The sequence below is a fragment of the Dasypus novemcinctus genome, chromosome 21 (assembly GCF_030445035.2).
Source record: "Dasypus novemcinctus isolate mDasNov1 chromosome 21, mDasNov1.1.hap2, whole genome shotgun sequence".
Taxonomy (NCBI): domain Eukaryota; kingdom Metazoa; phylum Chordata; class Mammalia; order Cingulata; family Dasypodidae; genus Dasypus; species Dasypus novemcinctus.
The window spans coordinates 67,167,029-67,186,349 of record NC_080693.1 but is presented as its reverse complement, the minus strand read 5'-3'; the positions used below and the strand labels follow the sequence as shown (position 1 = coordinate 67,186,349).

Genomic DNA, 19,321 nt, shown 5'->3' with positions numbered 1-19,321 from the left:
GGAGTTTTGTTTTTTTTCAATCAAGAAAGCAAGTTGTATTTTGTCAAATACCTTTTCTGCATCAATTGATATGATTATGTGAATTTTATCCTCCAATTTATTAATGTGGTGTATTACACTGATTTTCTAGTGTTGAACCACTCTTGCAGATCATGGTATATAAATTTTTAATGTGCTTTTGCATTAGGGTAGCAAGAACTTTGTTGAGAATTTTTGCATTTATATTCTTTAGAGAAGCTGGTCTGTAATTTTCTTTTTTTATAATATCTTTATTTAACTTTAGTATTAGGGTGATGCTGGTGTCATAGAATGAGTTTGGTAGCATTCTTTCCTGTTACAGTTTTTTGGAAGAGATTGAGCAAGATTGTATTAGATCTTCTTTAAATGATTGGTAGAATTCACTGTGAAGCCATCTGGTCCTGGGCTTTTCATTTTTGGGAAGTTTTTCAATTTCTTTGCTTGTGATTGGTTTGTTGAGGTCTTCTCTTTCTTCTAGGGTTGGTGTGGGTTGTTTTGTGTTTCTAGGAATTTGTCCTTTTATGAATCTTGTCTAGTTTGTTGGTGTGAAGTTGTTCATAATATCCTCTTTTTTATATCTGTGGGGTCTATGGTAATGTCTCCCTTCTAATTTCTGATTTCATTTATTTGCATCTTCCCTCTTTTTTTCTTTGTTTTTCTAGCTAAAGATTTGCCTATTTTGTTGATATTCTAAGGAACCAACTTTTAGTTCTGTTGATCCTCTCTTTTTTTAATTCTCCATATCATTTATTTCTGCTCAAATCTTTATTATTTTTCCTTCTGCTTGCGTTGGGATTGGTTTGCTGCTCTTTTTCTAGTTCTTCGAGGTGTGCAGTTAGATCTTTGATTTTTAGCTCTTTCTTCTTTTTTTAATGTAGGCATTTAGGCTATGAATTTCCCTCTCAGCACTGCCGTCATTGCATCTTTTACTTTTTTTTTTTAGGAGGTACTGGGGATTGAACTTGGGACCTTGTACATGGGAAGCAGGCACTCAACCACTGAGCTTCATTTGCTCCCCTGCATCCCATAAGTTTCCCCCCAAACCCCCTGATGACTTCCTCTTCTTTTTGCTCATTGTCTGCTCATTGTTTTTGCTCACTGCTTGTTGTGTTTGTTTCTTCTTTTTTAAAAAAAAATTATTTATTTTTAAATTAAAGTTTTTAAAAAAAATTTTAAAAGCTACTTAGATTACATAAACATTACATAAAAAATGTAGGGGATTCCCATGTGCCCCACCCCACACCTCCCACATTTTTCCACATTAACAACATTCTTCATTAGTGTGGTACATACATTGCAACTGATGAACACATTTTGGAGCTTTGCCAATAAGCATGGATTAAAGTTTGCATTGTAGTTTATACTTTCTCCCACCCAATTCTGTAGTTTATGGCAAGATTTATAATGGCCTGTATCTATTGTTGCAACGTCATTTAAGACATTTCCCAAGTCCTAAAAATGCCCCTGTATTGCACTTGTTTTTTCCTCTCCCTGCCCTCAGAACCTCCAGTGGCCACTACCTCCACATCAATGATATAATTTCTTCCATTGCTAGAATCACAATAAGTCTATATGCATGTCTCAGCAGAATCTCATTGACTGCCAAAGTAGATACTACCCCAAATAGTGGGGCTCCTGAGGGCTCTGGAGACATCCAGACACTATAGTAGGACAGATAGCTCAGGAGTTTAGTGCCTGGCCAGTGGGCCCTACTCTGGAATGTATGCTCCCCAGGGTGACAGAGGTGAACTCAGTTGTGGTGTCCCTACACATGGCTCTTCTGTTCTTCTATTTGAACCTATAATTAGTAGTAGAATTGGTAGTTGTATGTCCAAGAGACTTAAACCTTCGGGTTGCCCATGTGCCAGCTGGGCCCTGAATCTCAACAGAGTTGCAACACCTACTTTCCAGTTCATTGGTCTCACCCAGGACAACTAACAAGTAGGTGATGATGGACAACTACTATACCAGGGAACTGAGAGAATCTATAACTGCAAGCAAGAGAGTCCCATCCATTGGCCCTAAAGGATCACAGCCTCCTCTCAATTAGAGGTGGAGTGGACATTACCATCCCAGAATCCTCAGGATTGGGGAATGAACTATGGACCAAAGTAGACTTACTGGTTTTCTACTATAGACTTACTGTTTGTTTCTTGTTTAGGAGGCACCAGGAACTGAACCTGGGACCTCCCATGAGGGAAGCAGGTGCCCAACTGCTTAAGTCACATATGCTCCCTGCTCATTTTTTTTTTTTTTTTGGCTTGCTGTCTGCTCATTGTTTTGCTCATTGTCTTGCTAGCTGTTTTTCCTCATTGTCTGCTCATTTTTTTCTCATTGTCTGCTCATTGCTTTTGCTCATTGTCTGCTTGTCTTCTTAGGAGGCACTGGGAACCAAACCCATGTGGGAGGTGGGTGCCCAACTGCCTGAGCCACCTCCTTTCCTCTAATCCATAAGTTTTGATATGTTGTGTTTTTATTTTCATTCACCTTGAGATATTTACTGATTTCTCTTGCACTTTCTTCTTTGACCCACTGATTATTTAAAGGTTTATTGTTTAATCTCCTGTATTTGTGAATTTTCCCTTTTCCCACTTATTATTAATTTCCAACTTCATTCCATTAGGATTAGAGAAAATGCTTTGTATAATTTAATCTTTTTAAATTTATTGAGATCTGAGTTATGACCCAACATATGGTCTATCCTGGAGAAAGATCCATGAGTACTTGAGAAGAATGTATATCTTGTTGTTTTGTGGTGTAATGCTCTCTAAATGTCTGTTAGGCCTATTTAACTTACCATTTTATTCAAGCTCTCTTTTTCCTTATTTATACTCTATCCAGATGTGCTATCCTTTGCTGAGAGTGGTGTGTTGAAGTCTCCAACAATTATTGTAGAGATGTCTATTTCTCCTTTCATTTTTGCCGGTGTGTGCCTCATGTATTTTGGGGCACCTAAGTTAGGTGCATAAATATTTGATTTTTACTACTTCTTGGTGAATTGTCGCTTTTATTAATATATAGTGACCTTCTTCATCTTATAACAGTTTTGCACTTAAAATCTATTTTGTCTGATATTAGTACTGCTACTCCAGATATTTTCTGATTAGTATTTGCATGGAATATCTTTTCCAACCTTTCATTTTCTGTGTGATTGTGTCCTTGTGTTTAAGGTGAGTCTCTTGTAGACAAAAAAATAGATGGCTCATATATTTTTTTAATCCATTCTGTCAGTCTGTGTCTTTTTTTTTTTAAGATTATTTCTCTTCCCTTCTCCCCCCCGCCGCCCCCCCCCAGTTGTCTGCTTTCTGTGTCCATTCGTTGTGTGATCTTCTGTGTCCGCTTGTATTCTTGTCAGCGGCAACGGAATCTGTGTCTTGTTTGGTTGCGTCATCCTGCTGCATCAGCTCTCTGTATGTGTGGCGCCATTCCTGGGCAGGCTGCAGTTTTTTCGCGCTGGGCGGCTCTCCTTACGGGGTGCACTCCTTGTGCATGGGGCTCCCCTGCACGAGGGACACCTCTGCGTGGCATGGCACTCCTTGTGCGCATCAGCACTGCGCATGGGCCAGCTCATCACATGGGTCAGGAAGCCCTGGGTTTGAACCTTGGACCTCCCATGTGGTAGTCAGATGCCCTATCCATTGGGCCAAATTCACTTCCCAGTCTGTGTCTTTTGATTGGAGAATTCAATCCATTGACATTCAGTGCTACTACTAAAAGGTATTACTTACTTTGTCCATGTTATCCCTTTGCTTTCTGTTGTCATATTTTACTCTTGTCTATCTTTAAACCCTTTCAGTTACTCTTACTTATAATTTTCATTTCTATACTCTTCTCCAGGCCTCTCACCCTTGTCTTTTCCTTTCAGCCTGTAACACAAACTTTAGTATCTCTTGTAGAACCAATCTCTTTGTGACACTCTTTTAGTTTTTGTTCATCGGTAAAGACTTTAAACTTACCTTCATTTCTGAAGAATAGTTTTGCTAGAATAAGAATTCTTGGCTGGAAGTTTTTCTTCTTCCCCTTACACTATTCTTATTAGAAATATAAAGTTGTTTCATATTTTTAATTACTATAAATAAAGTTTATGGTGAATATTCTTATAGAGAAACCTTTGTATCCATGATTATTTTAAATTTAAAAACATATATTTCCAAATTGTATTTCTGCTAGAGGGGTGTGTGTGTGTGAGGGGGGAGGGCAGAGGAGGTGGGGTAATGAAAAGAGAGGAGAGAAAGAGAATGGTGGAGAATGCACTACTGGAAAGTTTGGTGTTTGGAACACTGGGTGATCTTTCATTTCCTCAGAAAAATAAATTCTGGAAAAGAGGGAAAATACTAATACTTTGTGGATACTTTGTATAGATCTGTAGTAATTTATTAGTTCAGGGACATAAAAATATCTCATAGAAAACTGGGCTTATAATATAGTAATTTGAAAGTACACTTATACAAATAATGGTCATAATTTCATAAACTTATTTTACTTAAAATACCTTCAATTTTGATGCTAGCAAAACTAAAAGTTTTAAGGAATACGACATCTTTCAGTTTTTGTTTTTTTTAAAAAAGCAGTTTAAGAACTGAAACTAAAAGAAATACTAAACATTGTAGTGAAACAAAAAATTATTATGGTTTATGAATTTACTAAACGCTATAGAATGTGTAGGTTCAAATTCTTTTTCAAAGAGGGACTTGGGAAAAAAGGAGGTTCTAAGTTCTCAAAATGCATTGTTCTCTCCTTTTTAACATGGAAATTTTATCTAGTTATTCTTACTTTCTCAGCTTTTACTAACATTGATTTCTTTTTCTAGTGTTTCCTTGTCATCAGCTACTTGAACTTCTGAAAATTCATGTTTGCCCTGACTCAGCTAGGTTATTATATATTTGATGCTTTCTTAAATATAAAGTTTCTCTTGTGTGATGTAAAGGATGGAGTAGATGGAGAAAAATGAAATTTTCAAGAAGCAAGAGGAAAGTGAAGGCCAGGCAGTCTAGTTTTTATTGGCTACATTAAAAGAAGGACAATCCTGGCAGAAGTTAAAACCTTTTCCTGTATTAAACGTTAGAAAAAGCCTTTTTTACAATATTTCAAAGAATCAAAGAATCTGGGACAGAATGAACCCCGTCCAGCCTCTCATTTAATGTAGGAATTGCAAGAATTCTTTATCTAGCAAAACTATCCTTCGGAAATGAAGGTGAGTTTAAAGTCTTATCTAGTGTGTGCTTGACTACTTCCAGTGACAAGGAACTCACTCCTTCAAAAACACATTTTCACATTGAGAATCATTTCTTTTTTTTTTAAAGATTTATTTTTATTTATTTAATTCCCCTCCCCTCCCCTGGTTGTCTGTTTTCTGTGTCTTTTTGCTGCGTCTTGTTTCTTTGTCCGCTTCTGTTGTCGTCAACCGCACGGGAAGTGTGGGCGGCGCCATTCCTCGGCAGGCTGCTCCCTCCTTCGCGCTGGGCGGCTCTCCTTATGGGTGCACTCCTTGTGTGTGGGGCTCCCCTACGCGGGGGACACCCCTGTGTAGCACGGCACTCCTTGCGCGCATCAGCACTGCGCATGGGCCAGCTCCACACGGGTCAAGGAGGCCCGGGGCTTGAACCGCGGACCTCCCATGTGGTAGACGGATGCCCTAACCACTGGGCCAAAGTCCGTTTCCTGAGAATCATTTCTTTATGTATAATAAACTGTAGTATTTGGAACTAAAACAAAATAAAACCAAACAACCCAACAACACAGTATGAAATGCAGAGAAAGGGAACGATGGGATCAATGGAATTAGTTGCTAGAAGGTTATCTTACCCACTTCCCTCTGAAAAAGTCAGTAATATATTCCTTTAGCGCTGGCATAGTAAAGGACACTAGGAAAAATGCTCTCCAAGCGGTAAAGAAAATGGGTAATTGTGGGAGAGAAGAGAGACTTTTCTTCTTATGATGGGATAAAATATAGATTGGGGTCTTGCCTTCAGTCATTAGTAGGTTTTGGGATTGTTATCTGACTGAGAAAATCAATGGTTAATGTCACAGGCAAAGTTTCCTACTGATTTTTCTTTTCTTTTTTTTTGGGGGGGAAGTAGGGCCTCAACCACTTGAACTATAGCTGCTCTCCTCCCTACTGAATTTTCATTTTTTTTAATTTTTAAAATTTATTTCTCTTCCCTCCCCTCAGTTGTCTGCTTTCTGTGTCCATTCGCTGTGTGTTCTTCTGTGACTGCTTCTATCCTTATCAGTGGCACTGGGAATCTGTGTTTCTTTTCGTTGCGTCATCTTGTTGTGTCAGCTCTCCATGTGTGTGGTGCCATTCTTGGGCAGGCTGCACTTTCTTTCGCGCTGGGTGGCTCTCCTTATGGGGCGCACTCCTTGCGCGTGGGGCTCCCCTATGCGGGGGACAACCCTGTGTGGCACGGCACTCCTTGCGCGTGTCAGCACTGCGCATCAGTACTGCACGTGGGCCAGCTCCACACAGGTCAAGGATGCCCGGGGTTTGAACTGCGGACCTCCCATGTGGTAGGCAGACACCCTAACCATTGGGCCAAGTCCGCTTCCTTCCCTATTGAATTTTAATCCAGGGTGAGTCATAGCCAATCTATCCTATTTCATCCTACTAGCCATATTTGAGTTATAGACTCTTTCACTATACTCTGACTGGCTTAGGGTTTTAGGTCATCTTTATGATCTTCTAAATTTATTCTCTTTTAAACTAGCACTCAAAATACCTCACTGTATAACTAACAACTTTTGAGCTGATGAGGGTATTCTGTACCCTAATACATAAGTAACCTCTTATTTGGGAGAATAGGAAGGAAGAACCCTTTAATTTCTCCAATCAGAAAAGATATATAGCTTTTTCTTTTTATAAAAATCTTGATTTGAATTCAGATGTGTTTTATCACTAAACTTACCAGAGAATAGATATTTGAAGAACATTCTAATTTGTTTCATCATAGCCTTTATGGGTATCAACATGTTCATCAGCTTAATATTTTATTAATGTAATACATTTATCACTTAAGTCATCTATTACTTACCTTTTGCCGTGGGAGATGGGTACTTTTGTTAGAGGATTCAGCTTAAGTTTTGATTTAACATCAGTAACTGCCATGTGGCCAGTGACTCTGTCTGGAATTCAGAAGATACAGTTAAGGATCAGTTCACAGATTCATTTATGTTCTTTTGCAACTTTCTCAACCCCAGGCTTTCTGGAATTTGAAGTCCAGGGTCTCCAAGAATGGTAATATATGGAAATTGAAGTTACAGGTATGCACAAATTTGGAAGTCCATGTGGAAGGGCCCCTTTATTGACCCCAAATTGCTAAGCAAAATTTGTTGAAATTGCTCCCTCTTCAAATAGTCTTGTCACTCTGATCCTACATAAAAATAAATCATGTCTAATGACATGGATAAAGCATTCTGGAAATATGTGAAAATAGTTATTTAAAGACAAAATTTATTTATGAAATCAATAGAACATTCTATGTCAAAACTGACAGAATAAAATTTCCAAAACATATTTCCAAAATATTTACCTACTTGTTTATATCTTGGGTACCTGCCAGGGAGGCCCATCTCTGCCTTGTTAGTTTTTATGAAGCCATTGCTCTTCCTTAAACATAGGAATGGGGGTGGCATATAATTGTTTTCTACAACTGGATGCTCTTGAATGGGTTTTTAACCACCATGACCTCTCTATATCTCTCTTTCCACTTCTGCATAGAGTTTGAGAAACTGGACTTCGGGACCAGAAGCTGGGTCTGTAGGACTTCTTCCTTTGTTTATGTTGGTTTTATCTCCAATTATTTTTCCAAAATGTAGAGAGTATTAGGTGGTTCACTGACAAGAAAACTGGGTTCCTGACTAGGAATGGTATACAGTCAAATCCCATTAAACTATGAAGAGAAATGGCTGTGAATGTTTGGTTAGAATTTGATCAAGTTTCCCAGGTCTTAACCTCAGACCATGGAAAGCAGTTGTTTCTAAACAACTCAATTACATTTGCTCAAAATCTGGAAACCTACCACAGAGCTGGGAAGTCCAGAGAGGCTCAACAATTTAGGCACTTGAAAGGTGCAGTTGAATCATCCTCAGAATAATTACTTAAAAAAACAAAAAACGACTTCAATCTCTCATAGAGATGATTTAAAAAAAAAAAAAAAGGACTCAGCACAGAATCCAACAAAATCCTGATATTTACCTACTTTAAGCTGTGTTAGTTACTACTTCTAGGCTTCACTTGGATCAAGAATCCAATAAAGGGTTTGTTCCATCATACAACTGTGACCTCATTCAGTACTCAGGCTCAGGCCCAGGGACAGAATGACCCACAAGCTCCTTCCAGCCTTAGAACAACTGTTTTCAGTGTGGTTCATTCAGAACCCTTGGGGTAGGTGTGGGTGTGAATAACAGAATCAAAACATTTTGACACTGTGGAGATTTCAGAGACGGGAAGTCTTTCTCTTTATTAATTCCGTATTAATATGTTTTCATGTTAAATGTTAGTGAATTGAAAGTTGTTCAAGTAAAACATTTTACCCAGCTTTCTTGCTGAAGGGTTATTAAGAACCATTTTGTTTAAGTCTAGGGAGAGGGACAAAAAATCAAGCTCTCCTAAGCTTGTAGACTTTAGTATTGTTGGCAAATGTTATGAAAAAGAGAAATTAAAGGATATGATTGTTCTAATCAGAAACCATAATATTCAAGGTCTCTATGTCACATGGCATTGTCAATCTTCTAGCACAGGAGCTAGGAACATCTTTAATCTTGTTTGTGGCTAAGCACAGATTCTGCTGGCAGAATCCCAAGGCTTGGCTAATTATCTTGTCAGGCCCCCAAAATTGCTTCAGGTTTCACTTTGTGGCAGCAATTCTAGGGGTTGCCTATTCCTGCTCTGGGGGTTATGATTATAATTTGACTTTACCCTTGTCTTCTCAAATTTGGTACAATGCCACTAATTATGACCAGGGACACAAAGGGAAAGAAAGAGGTTTAATTTACAAATTAATTCAAGAAGTATTTACTAAAGACCAACTATGTTAGGGGCTACCAATATTTAAAAAGGGGCTGATGAGAAGTAGAATTTTAATATGTAGCATGTAACTCTGAGGGAAGGATAGTTCAGAGTGGAAAAAGAACAAAGGAAGCAATTACGGGAGATTAGGAGACAAGGGGACAGTTCAACTACATTAGAGGATTGGTTTGCATGAGATGTGGTATGAGGGCAACAAAGATTAGGTAATTTATACAACAATAAGTGAAAACATGGATACATTTGATTTATCAGTTTATGACTTCTTGTGAAAAATCAAAAAATCAGAAAACATAGTCTGCATTCCTGCTTAGCAATAATTCAGCCATAACAGAACAACTGTTGCTCCCTGCTTTCCTCATAATAATAAACTTTATTTTCAAAGAAGTTTTAGAATTACAGAAAGATTACACCAAAAGTATAGGGAATTCCAATATAACCATCCCACTGACACACATAGTTTTTCCTATTATTATCATCTTACATTAATGTGGTACATCTGTTACAATTGATGAATAAATATTGAAGCATTGCTATCAACCAAAGATTATAGTTTATATTATGGTTTACACTTAGTGATCTAAAATTTTGAAGACTTTTACAAATGTATAATGTCATGTGTCCATCATTACAGCATCAGACAGAACAATTTCACTGTCCTAAATACACTGTGTTCTATCTATTCATCCCTCCCTCTTCCTTTTAAACCCCTGGCAACCACTATCTTTATATCAATGTTACAGATTCTTCCATTAATGCTAGCTAATAACTACAATAACAATAAATCTATTTTCACCTGTGGTTACACTCCCCCCTTATGTTTACTGATTTCTCAGTGTAGAGGGATTTGCGATGATGTCCATGCTAATACCCCTTTCCTTGATTGCCACAGACCCTGCCATTTTTTCTAGTCTCTTATTCCAAGCCAATGTCAGAAATTTATCTTCCTCTGTAGACATGTTTACACCTAGACCATTAGAGCTAGTGAAAGGAGTCTATACATTATTAGCATTGGAGAGCCCCTGAAGATTTTTGAGTAGGTGAATTGTAGGAATACAGCTGTGTTTTATGTGGGAATTAATTAACCATATCAATCTAAGAATCACCTAGACCATTCTGACTTTATAGAGAACAAATAGGAAGTAAAAGCAGATGGGACAGATATCTGGTATCTGGCTTCCTCCTATATAGTAATGTTTGGAAGAGGAGCAAAAGGAGCATTATGGCAAAAGATTGTGTCTCAATATGGTTTATAACTGTGATATATAACTTTGAAAATCTAATATTCTAGGGCATTTGTCTAGTTCATTTTTGAACAGCTGAGGATATATGAGCTTGGAAAGAGAATTTCACAAGTTCTTTCAGTTACAATATTGATGGACACTGGATTTTTCAGAAAGAAAAAAATTGTAGCTACCTTCCTGTGAGAGATCCTGCCCCTGTAAGTACCAGAAGCTGAATATTACTTCTATTTCCCCAATATTGGCTCTTCTCACATGAGGTATACAATGAATGACATAAGCAGAGACACTGTATTTCTATCTCCACTTAGGATTTCCTCAACCTCCACCACCTGGTGTGGCAGCATCAAGGAACTGTTATTATTTCCCATCTCAATTCTCGTAATCTGACATGCAAAATCTTCTGGGATTGGGGCGGCGGACTTAGCCCAGTGGGTAGGGCGTCATCTACCACATGGGAGGTCTGCGGGTCAACCCCTGGGCCTCCTTGACCTGTGTGGAGCTGGCCCATGCTTAGTGCTGATACGCGCAAGGAGTGCCGTGCCACGCAGGGGTGTCCCCCACATAGGGGAGCCCCACGCGCAAGGAGTGCGCCCCGTAAGGAGAGCCATCCAGCGTGAAAGAAAGTGCAGCCTGCCCAGGAATGGTGCCTCACACACGGAGAGCTGACACAACAAGATGACGCAACAAAAAGAAACACAGATTCCCGTGCAGCTAACAACAACAGAAGTGGACAAAGAAGACACAGCAAATAGACACAGAGAACAGACAACGGGGGTGGAGGGGGGGAAGGGGAGAGAAATAAATAAATAACTAAATCTTTGGGGAAAAAAAATCTTCTGGGATAGCCCAATCCCAAGAAGCCACAATTCCTCTCTTGCTCCCTCTTAATTAGTCTAGATTAATGATAGTAGAAATATTTACAGAAATTAAAAGACTCTACTTCACGCAATTTAAATATTTATATTAAATGGTATTTATCAATACTCAAGCAAATAAACTAACTGTATTTGTAAAATTGGGTATATATCAACATGGATGTTCTTTGGAGCAGCAACAGTGAAAATGCACAGCAATGAACCCTTATCCTCTTAACATCCTGATAAATTATGGAGTGCAAGGATGGGAGGGGGATTATAAGAATCAAATATAAAGAAATATGTGACAATTACTCACTCATTCTCATTGATTTACTCTTGATAGTCAATCCAAAATGTCAGAAAAATTTCCTAGCATCAACTTTATAGCAAGCTATTATATTTAGTCCTTTAGCCCACGTTCTGCAAATCAGCTCTTAGCTAAATACTCCATAATAGTTGAATCTATATGGGTTTCAATTAGTTTTTTCACTACCTCAGCAAATATAACATTCATCCAATCACCTATTTAAGATTTATCTATGCATCTCAGGAAATGGCAATTCCATACTTCCAGCCTTCTAGCCTTTATGGTCCATCCTGTTACGCTAAAAACCTTGACATATGCTGTAATCATCTTTTCTTGTATTACTATATCTATTCCAATTAATTCACTCCATAAATATTTTTTGTGCCTATTATATGAGAGATGCATTCTAGGTCCTGGGATATATAGGGGAATACATCAGGAAATCCTGTTGATTGCATCTTCAGTATAGGTATATAAGCCAACCACTCTCACCACTGCCACTTCTACGTCCTGCTCTGAATTACTGCAAAGACCTAACTGATTTTCCTACTTCTGTTCTTGCATATTCCCCTTCATCTCTCCTCCCAGCTCTTCCTTCAGTCTCTCCTACACCCAGAGCCAGAGTGATCCATTAGAAACTGGTGTCATGTCTCTGCTTAAATCATTCAGTGGTTTCTTAGGTCACTTAGGGTAAAAAACCAATCTTTACAATGGCCCTCAAGGCTTACATGATCTGCCACTCTCCGTACCTGCACCACCCCCTCTCCACAACGAAGGATGCCTCATTGCATACACCTGGAATTGTGAATTGTCTATTGTGAATAATACTCCTCTGAACATTCATATGCAAGTATCTGTTTGAGTCTCTGTTTTCATTCCTTTTGGGTATATACCTAGAAATGGAATTGTTGGGTCATATGGTGGTTCTATGTCTAATTTTTTGAGGAACTCCTACACTCTTTTCCACAGAAGTTGCACCATTTTACATTCCCACTAGCAATGTATGAGGGTTCCAATTTTTCCACATATTCACCAACACTTATTATTGTTTATTTTTTTAATTATCACCATCCTAGTGGGAGTGGAGTGGTATCACATTGTGGGTTTTTTCTTTGTTTGTTTGATTGTTTTTTGTTTTTAAGTTTCCAGGGCCGGGAATTGAACCTGGGACCTTGTATGTGGAAAGCTGGCATTCAACCACTGAACCACATTGTTTTCCCTGAGGTAGTTTTGTCATTTGTTTGCTTGATTTTGTTGTTGTTGTTGTTCTTTGTTTTTAAAAGGCACTGGGAACAGAACTCAGGGCCTCCCACGTGGGAAGCAGGTGCATAACCACTTGAGCCACATCCACTCCCCTCATGGTGGTTTTGAGTTGCGTTTCCTTAATGGCTAATGATGCTGAACATCTTTTATAAGCTTATTGGCCATTCACATATCTTCTTTGGAGAAATGTCTATTCAAATCCCTTTCCCATTTGAAAAATTGTGTTATTTGTCTTTTTAATGTTGAGTTGTAGGAGTTCTTTATACATTCTGGATATTAGAACCTAATCAGATTTACAAATATTTTTTTCCCATTCTGTGGGTTTTCTTTTCATTTTCTTGATAGTCTTTTTATCTTAAGATTTATTTTTATTTATTTCTTTCTCTCCCCCCCCCCCACTCCCTCATTGTTTGTACTTGCGCCTGCTCTCTGTTCATCTTTCTTTTTAGGAGGCACTGGGAACCAAACCCGGGACCTCCCATGTGGGAGGGAAGCACCCAATCACTTGAGCCACCTCCACTCCCTGAAACAAATGGAGAGATAACTTTATCAACAAGTAGATATAGACAAAACAATTAGAGAAAATAACTATGGGATTAAAAAAATAAGTCTAAGTATTAAACCCCATCTGGATAATGTCTTCATATTAGGCTTCACACTCATGTTTAATATCATTTACAGTTTCCATCAACTTTTGCAAAGTCATCTTTCCTTTTGACAAGAATAAGAGTCAAAATTGTATAAAATTTTGAAGTTTAGAAAGTAGGCTAGGGGGTATAATTTTATCTTAGTTCCCCCAGATGAATGGGAAACAGAAGAAAATATCAAAGTTATCTGTGATATCAACTTTAATTTATATTGTTCCTTTTGAAGCCTTAATGTATCAAACTAACTTCAAAGGCAAAAATTGAAAAGCCTCATAGAGTCAGTATTGAAAGCAGACAAATCATTGTCATCTTTCAGGGTGTAAAGAAGTGAAGTGACTTTGAAAATCTCTTGACTCAAGAGAGGATGATAATCTGCCACCCATCCTATTTTTATTAGTGTGTGGGTTGTGAACTATTGACTAGTAATACATGTACCATTTTTTTTGGTTTTTGTTTTTTACATGCACCTTTTAATGGTAGAGGTATTTCTGTCTAGGAAATTCTCCTGTGGGTACATTATAGGTCATAATAAATATGAACTATACAACCTCCTCTCCCCAGCCCACCCCATGTCCAGATCAACAACCAAATTCCTCAACAATACTAATTCAACTCTTCCCTTTGTCCCCCGACTCCCCATCTCAAAATGTAGGGTAGTTTCATTTCTTAAACACGAGGAGATTAATTCTCAGGCAATAAGCACTGGATATAATGACTCAACTTCCCATGTTTGGTTTGGTTTGCCCAGATAAAGATAATAATGTATTTTAATATCAAGAAAGATCAGTATCTGGTAGTACCTTTAGGCTGCGAAGGCTATACAGGATAATATGTTATGCAGAAAGCAGGACCCATAAAGTGGATACATCTTTTTTGTGGGGAGCGGTTAATACCAATGCAAAACACCTAATTTCTGGAATAAAGAAAAACTTATGAAACATCTTTTAGTTTCCTTCTTCTGACCTTCCTTCACCTGCCTCCCCTCCCCCTTTCTCTCTCTTTCTCAGTCTTTTCTTCTTTCCTGTTGGTTGGCTCTCTTTCTGTCTAGACATTAGTTTGCTAGGGGTGCCGTGCCCTATGTTTGTATTCTTGGATACTATGTGTGTCAGCACATTGGTTGGAAATGTTTAGAAGATTTCTGTTCCTGACAAGAGGCAGACTTTAATTTCACATAATAGTTTTCTTTCCCTCTAAATGTATTTCAGAGTTTTTTCCTCTATGTCTCTAATAAGTGTGGTTTTAGAAATTCTGACATAGACCCCACAACCCAAGCACCTCTGAAGGCCATATTCACCATTAAATAAAAGAAATATTGGCAGGTCTTGAAGTTGTTCAGATATGAATGTCATTTTCATGTTATTCAGGATTGTGCTTAGGTAACAGAAATACATCTTTATTCATTAGAAAAATAGAAATGGTGGAATGGGAATTGAGGAAAAAAAGCTATTAAATGTGAAAAATACCATTTATACCTGTCTAGTCACCTGAAATTTGAGTGTGAACACTTAAATTACAATAGTAGTTTTAGTTTCCCAGCTGCTAAAACAATTACCATACAATGGGTTGGCCTAAACAACAGGGATTTATTGGCTCATGGTTTTGAGGCTGGAAGTCTATAATGGAAGCTTCAGCAAGGTGATGCGTTCTCCCTGAAGACTGTGGCATTTGGGGGCTGGCTGCCTGTGATTCTTGGTCCTTGGCTTTTCTGTCACATGGCAATGCACAGGGCATCATTTTGTCCTTTCTCTTCTGGGTTTCCTTGACTTCCAACTTCTGGCTGTTCCCATGGCTTCTGTGTCCAATTTCCTTTGCTTTAACGACTCCAGTCATATTGGATTAAGATCTGCCTTCATTTAGTTTGGGCATACCATAACTAATAACGTCTTCAAGGGTGTTGCCCTGAACATGCCTTTTCTGAGGGACATGATTCAATCTACCTAGTCAACGCACTGGACCTCAAAAAGACATGTTCTTACCACATGCAAAATACATTCATTCCATCACAACATCCCAAAAGTCTTAAAGCAGTTTTAGAACAATGCCAAGAACAAAGTCTCATCAAAATCAGTTATGGGTGTGGTTCATACTGGGGCAAAATTCCTCTGACTCCTCTAGAAGGGAGAAATTGGTGGGAAAACAGGGGCCAAGGTCCCAAACAAGTCTGAAACCGAGCAGAGCAACCTCCATTAAATCTCATGGTCTGAAAACCATCTGTGGCTTGATGGAGCCATAGTCCCACCCCTTCCAAGCATTTGTTCAGAAGCCACATTCTCCCCAAACACAGGGGTGTAGGCCTCATCCTCTCCAACTCTCATAATGGTGGCTAGACTAGGGTACAGGCCCTACTATCTCTGAGCTTTGGGGTGGCAGCACTCTCCCTGAACCACGGGGTGCATGCTCCTCCCCCACCCACCCCCATGCTGGGGCAGAACTGCCCCTTCCACACATGGGTGAGCCTGCTCTCTTGGCCCTAGATCTCTTTGGTCCTTTGGCTTCTTCCACGGTTCTACATTTAAAGTCATTCTTCCTGCAATTCTTCCCTTCCCTGTCCCTTTCAGTCCAGGCTGGCAGAGGCACTGCTTGTACAAATTTTGCAAAAAACTTGTCAGCTTTGCATTCAGTCCAAGTAGGTCCAAACTATCAGACAAGAGAACTTTCCACAGATCCTTTCCAGATAACTGTATTTTCAATCCTGACTTCCACTGAAATGGATGACTGGAATCATGTACAGCCACATTCTTTTCAGCAAAGGGTTTTTCAGTTAAACCCTCACATGGGGCCCTGTTCTCTGGGGACTCACTTCCTGAAAGCCCAGGGAGGTCCCTGATAGAGCACTTCTAGGACTAATCTCAGAGCACACTACCTGGATAGGCTCAGAATTTTCTAAACCATCACTTTCTGGTTTCTTTGTGCTTAAGAGTTCAGTTTTCAGCTTATCCCATTCTTCATGCATTTTACTATACGCGTCAAAAAGTCAGGTTGCATCTTCCACGTTTAGCTTGGAAATATCTTAAGCTAAATATCCAAGTTCATTGATTATATGTCCTACTTTCATTCTGACATCAGAACATATTTTTTGCCAAGTTCTCTGCCACATTATAACAAAGATTGTCTTTCTTCCAGTTTCCATTCACTATGTCCTTCTAAGGCCTCATTGGAGTTAACTTTGATGTCCATCTTTCTACCAATATTCTGTTGATGACAAATTATGCCTTCTCTAAGACCATACAAACTTTCTCTACAGCTTCCACTCTTTTTTGAGTCCTCTTCAAAGCAATCTAGGCTTTTTTTATCAAGCACTTCACAATTCTTCCAGCCTTTCCTCATTACCCAATTCCAAAGCTGTTTCCACATCTTTAGGTATCTGTAATAGCAACATTCCACTTTCTGGTACCAGTAATTTATTTTCCTGGCTGCTAAAGCAAATACCATACAATGGGTTAGCTTAAACAAACGGAATTTATAACTGCAAGGTTTTGAGGCTAGAAGTCTAACATTGAGGCATCAGCAAAGTGATACCTTGTCCTTGAAGACTGGAATTCTGGAGCTGGCTGCTCGTGGCCCTCGGTCTGTCACATGGCAATGCACGTAGCAGCATCTTCTCCTTTCTCTTCCATTTTCAAGTTCCTTTGCTTAGATTTTCATCCATATTGTATTAAACCCCATCCTCATTCAGTTTGCGTACACCTTAACTAGTAGCATCTTCAAAGGTCCTATATATATATAAAGGTCCTATTTACAAATGGGTTAACATTAACAGGACCAAGTGCTGGGACCTGAACATGCTTTTTTGGGGGGGACATGATTCAATCCCCAACATACAAGTTTAAATGTCAATAGGTATTCAGAAATAAAATCTGTTCCCTTAATATCTGTCTTTATTTTTAAGATTTATTTATTTCTGCTTGCCCCCCCCCCAGATGTCTGCTCTCTGTGTCCATTCTCTGTGTTCTTCTGTGACCACTTCTATCCTTATTAGAGGCACCGGGAATCTGTGTTTCTTTTTGTTGTGTCATCTTGTTGTGTCAGCTCTGTGTGTGCAGTGCCATTCTACGCTTTCTTTTGCGCCGGGCAGCTCTCCTTATGGGGCACACTCCTTGAGCATGGGGCTCCTCTATGCGGGGGAAACCCCTGTGTGGCAGTGCGCTCCTTGTGCGCATCAGCACTGCACATGGGCCAGCTCCACACAGGTCAAGGAAGTCCTGGGGTTTGAACTGCAGACCTCCCATGTGGTAGGCAGACACCCTATCCATTGGGCCAAGTCCGCTTCCCAGTATCTATGTCTTTAAAGAAACTTTTTACATGGAAGTTGTGTATCTTTTTATTAATATGTGGAATAGATACTAGTGTTTGAAATTTCTAAAATTGTGAAACATACTTTTAAGTGTCTGAATTTTCTTTAATGCACTGTAGATTTCACAGAATAAAATATATTTTGGTGGCATCAAGTGGAATGGGGACGAGGTAGTGAATAAAGCAAGTGGGTGAACAGGGAAACCATGTGAACTGCGTATGCTTGGTAATGTTAGGAAAAGAAAGATATATGAGTGAAAGGTAATACTTTATTATAAAATGGATAATGGAAATATGGAGAAGATAATAAATAAAAGGGGAAAAAGAATAAATAGAAGAGGAGAAAGAAGAGTGATGGAAAAGTGAAGAGGACTGTATAAAGTTGTGCTTTCTTTTATCCCTAAATGGTATTTAACTATTGATTCTAAACTGGGTGACTCATGTTTCCTGCTACAGAACTGTTATTTTCTGAGTGGCTCAGATAGGAGGGTTATCTCAAGAATAACCTTGAGGGAAACGGACTTTGGCCCAGTGGTTAGGGCGTCCGTCTACCATATGGGAGGTCCGCGGTACAAACCCCGGGCCTCCTTGACCCGTGTGGAGCTGGCCATGCGCAGTGCTGATGCGCGCAAGGAGTGCCGTGCCACGCAAGGGTGTCCCCCGCGTGGGGGAGCCCCCACGCACAAGGAGTGCGCCCGTGAGGAAAGCCGCCCAGCGTGAAAAGAAAGTGCAGCCTGCCCAGGAATGGCGCCACCCACACTTCCTGTGCCGCTGACGACAACAGAAGCGGACAAAGAAACAAAAGCAGACAAAGAAACAAGATGCAGCAAATAGACACCAAGAACAGACAACCAGGGGAGGGGGGGAAATTAAATAAATAAATAAATCTTAAAAAAAAAAAAAAAAAGAATAACCTTGATATAGCCGCTAGGGTCGGTGAATCTTAAATTATCTAAAAGCAGATTAGAACCTCTATAAGCCAATGAACAAACATTTGAGAAATATTATGTACTCAAAAAACTAAGCCTCAGTGAGAGCAGAAATCTTGTTTTTTTTAAGATTTATTTTATTTCTCTGCCCTTCCTCCCCCCATTGTCTGCTGTGTCCATTCGCTGTGTGTTCCTCTGCATCAGCTTGCATTATCCCGCAGCACTGGAAAATTGTGTCTCTTTTTTGTTGCGTCATCTTGCTGCATCAGCTCTCCGTGTGTGTGGCACCACTTCTGGGTGGGCTGCGCTTTTTTCACACGGGTGGCTCTCCTTATGGGGTGCACTCCTTGTGCGTGGGGCACCTCTATGTGGCACGGCACTCCTTGTGTGTGGCAGCACTGCATGTGGGCCAGCTTACCACATGAGTCAGGGGGCCCTGGGGATTGGACCCTGGACCCTCCAGATTGGACCCTGGACCCTCCATATGGTAGATGGATGCTCTATCAGTTGAGTCACGTCCTCTTCCCTTGCTTGGCTCTTGTTCATGGATTAACTTTTTAAAAAAATTTTCTTTTAGGTAGTACCGGAGATTGAACCCAGGACCTTGTACATGGGAAGGAGGCACTCAACCACTTGAGCTACATCTGCTCCCCTGAACTTTCTAGAGCAGTGCCTAAGTGCTTAATAAATACTTTCAGATGAACACTGAGCTTTTTATACATCACGGAGAATTGCTTC

At 39.5% G+C, this 19,321-nt stretch overlaps 1 protein-coding gene across 2 annotated transcripts in view; it reads right to left on the bottom strand.

Annotated features, from left to right (window-relative positions):
- Positions 1-19,321, bottom strand: part of EFCAB3 (EF-hand calcium binding domain 3) — an 88,465-nt gene that overhangs the window by 43,992 nt on the left and 25,152 nt on the right. Inside the window, exons 1-2 of one of the 2 annotated variants that reach the window (XM_071210918.1) lie at positions 8,037-8,077; positions 7,050-7,140 (exon numbers count right to left, since the gene is read on the bottom strand). In XM_071210918.1, coding sequence (XP_071067019.1) covers positions 7,050-7,123 — 74 coding nt within the window. In that variant the 5' untranslated portion in view covers positions 7,124-7,140; positions 8,037-8,077. Of the gene's footprint in view, positions 1-7,049; positions 7,141-8,036; positions 8,078-19,321 lie in introns of those variants that run through there. The other variant, XM_012519679.4, reaches the window with a different exon arrangement.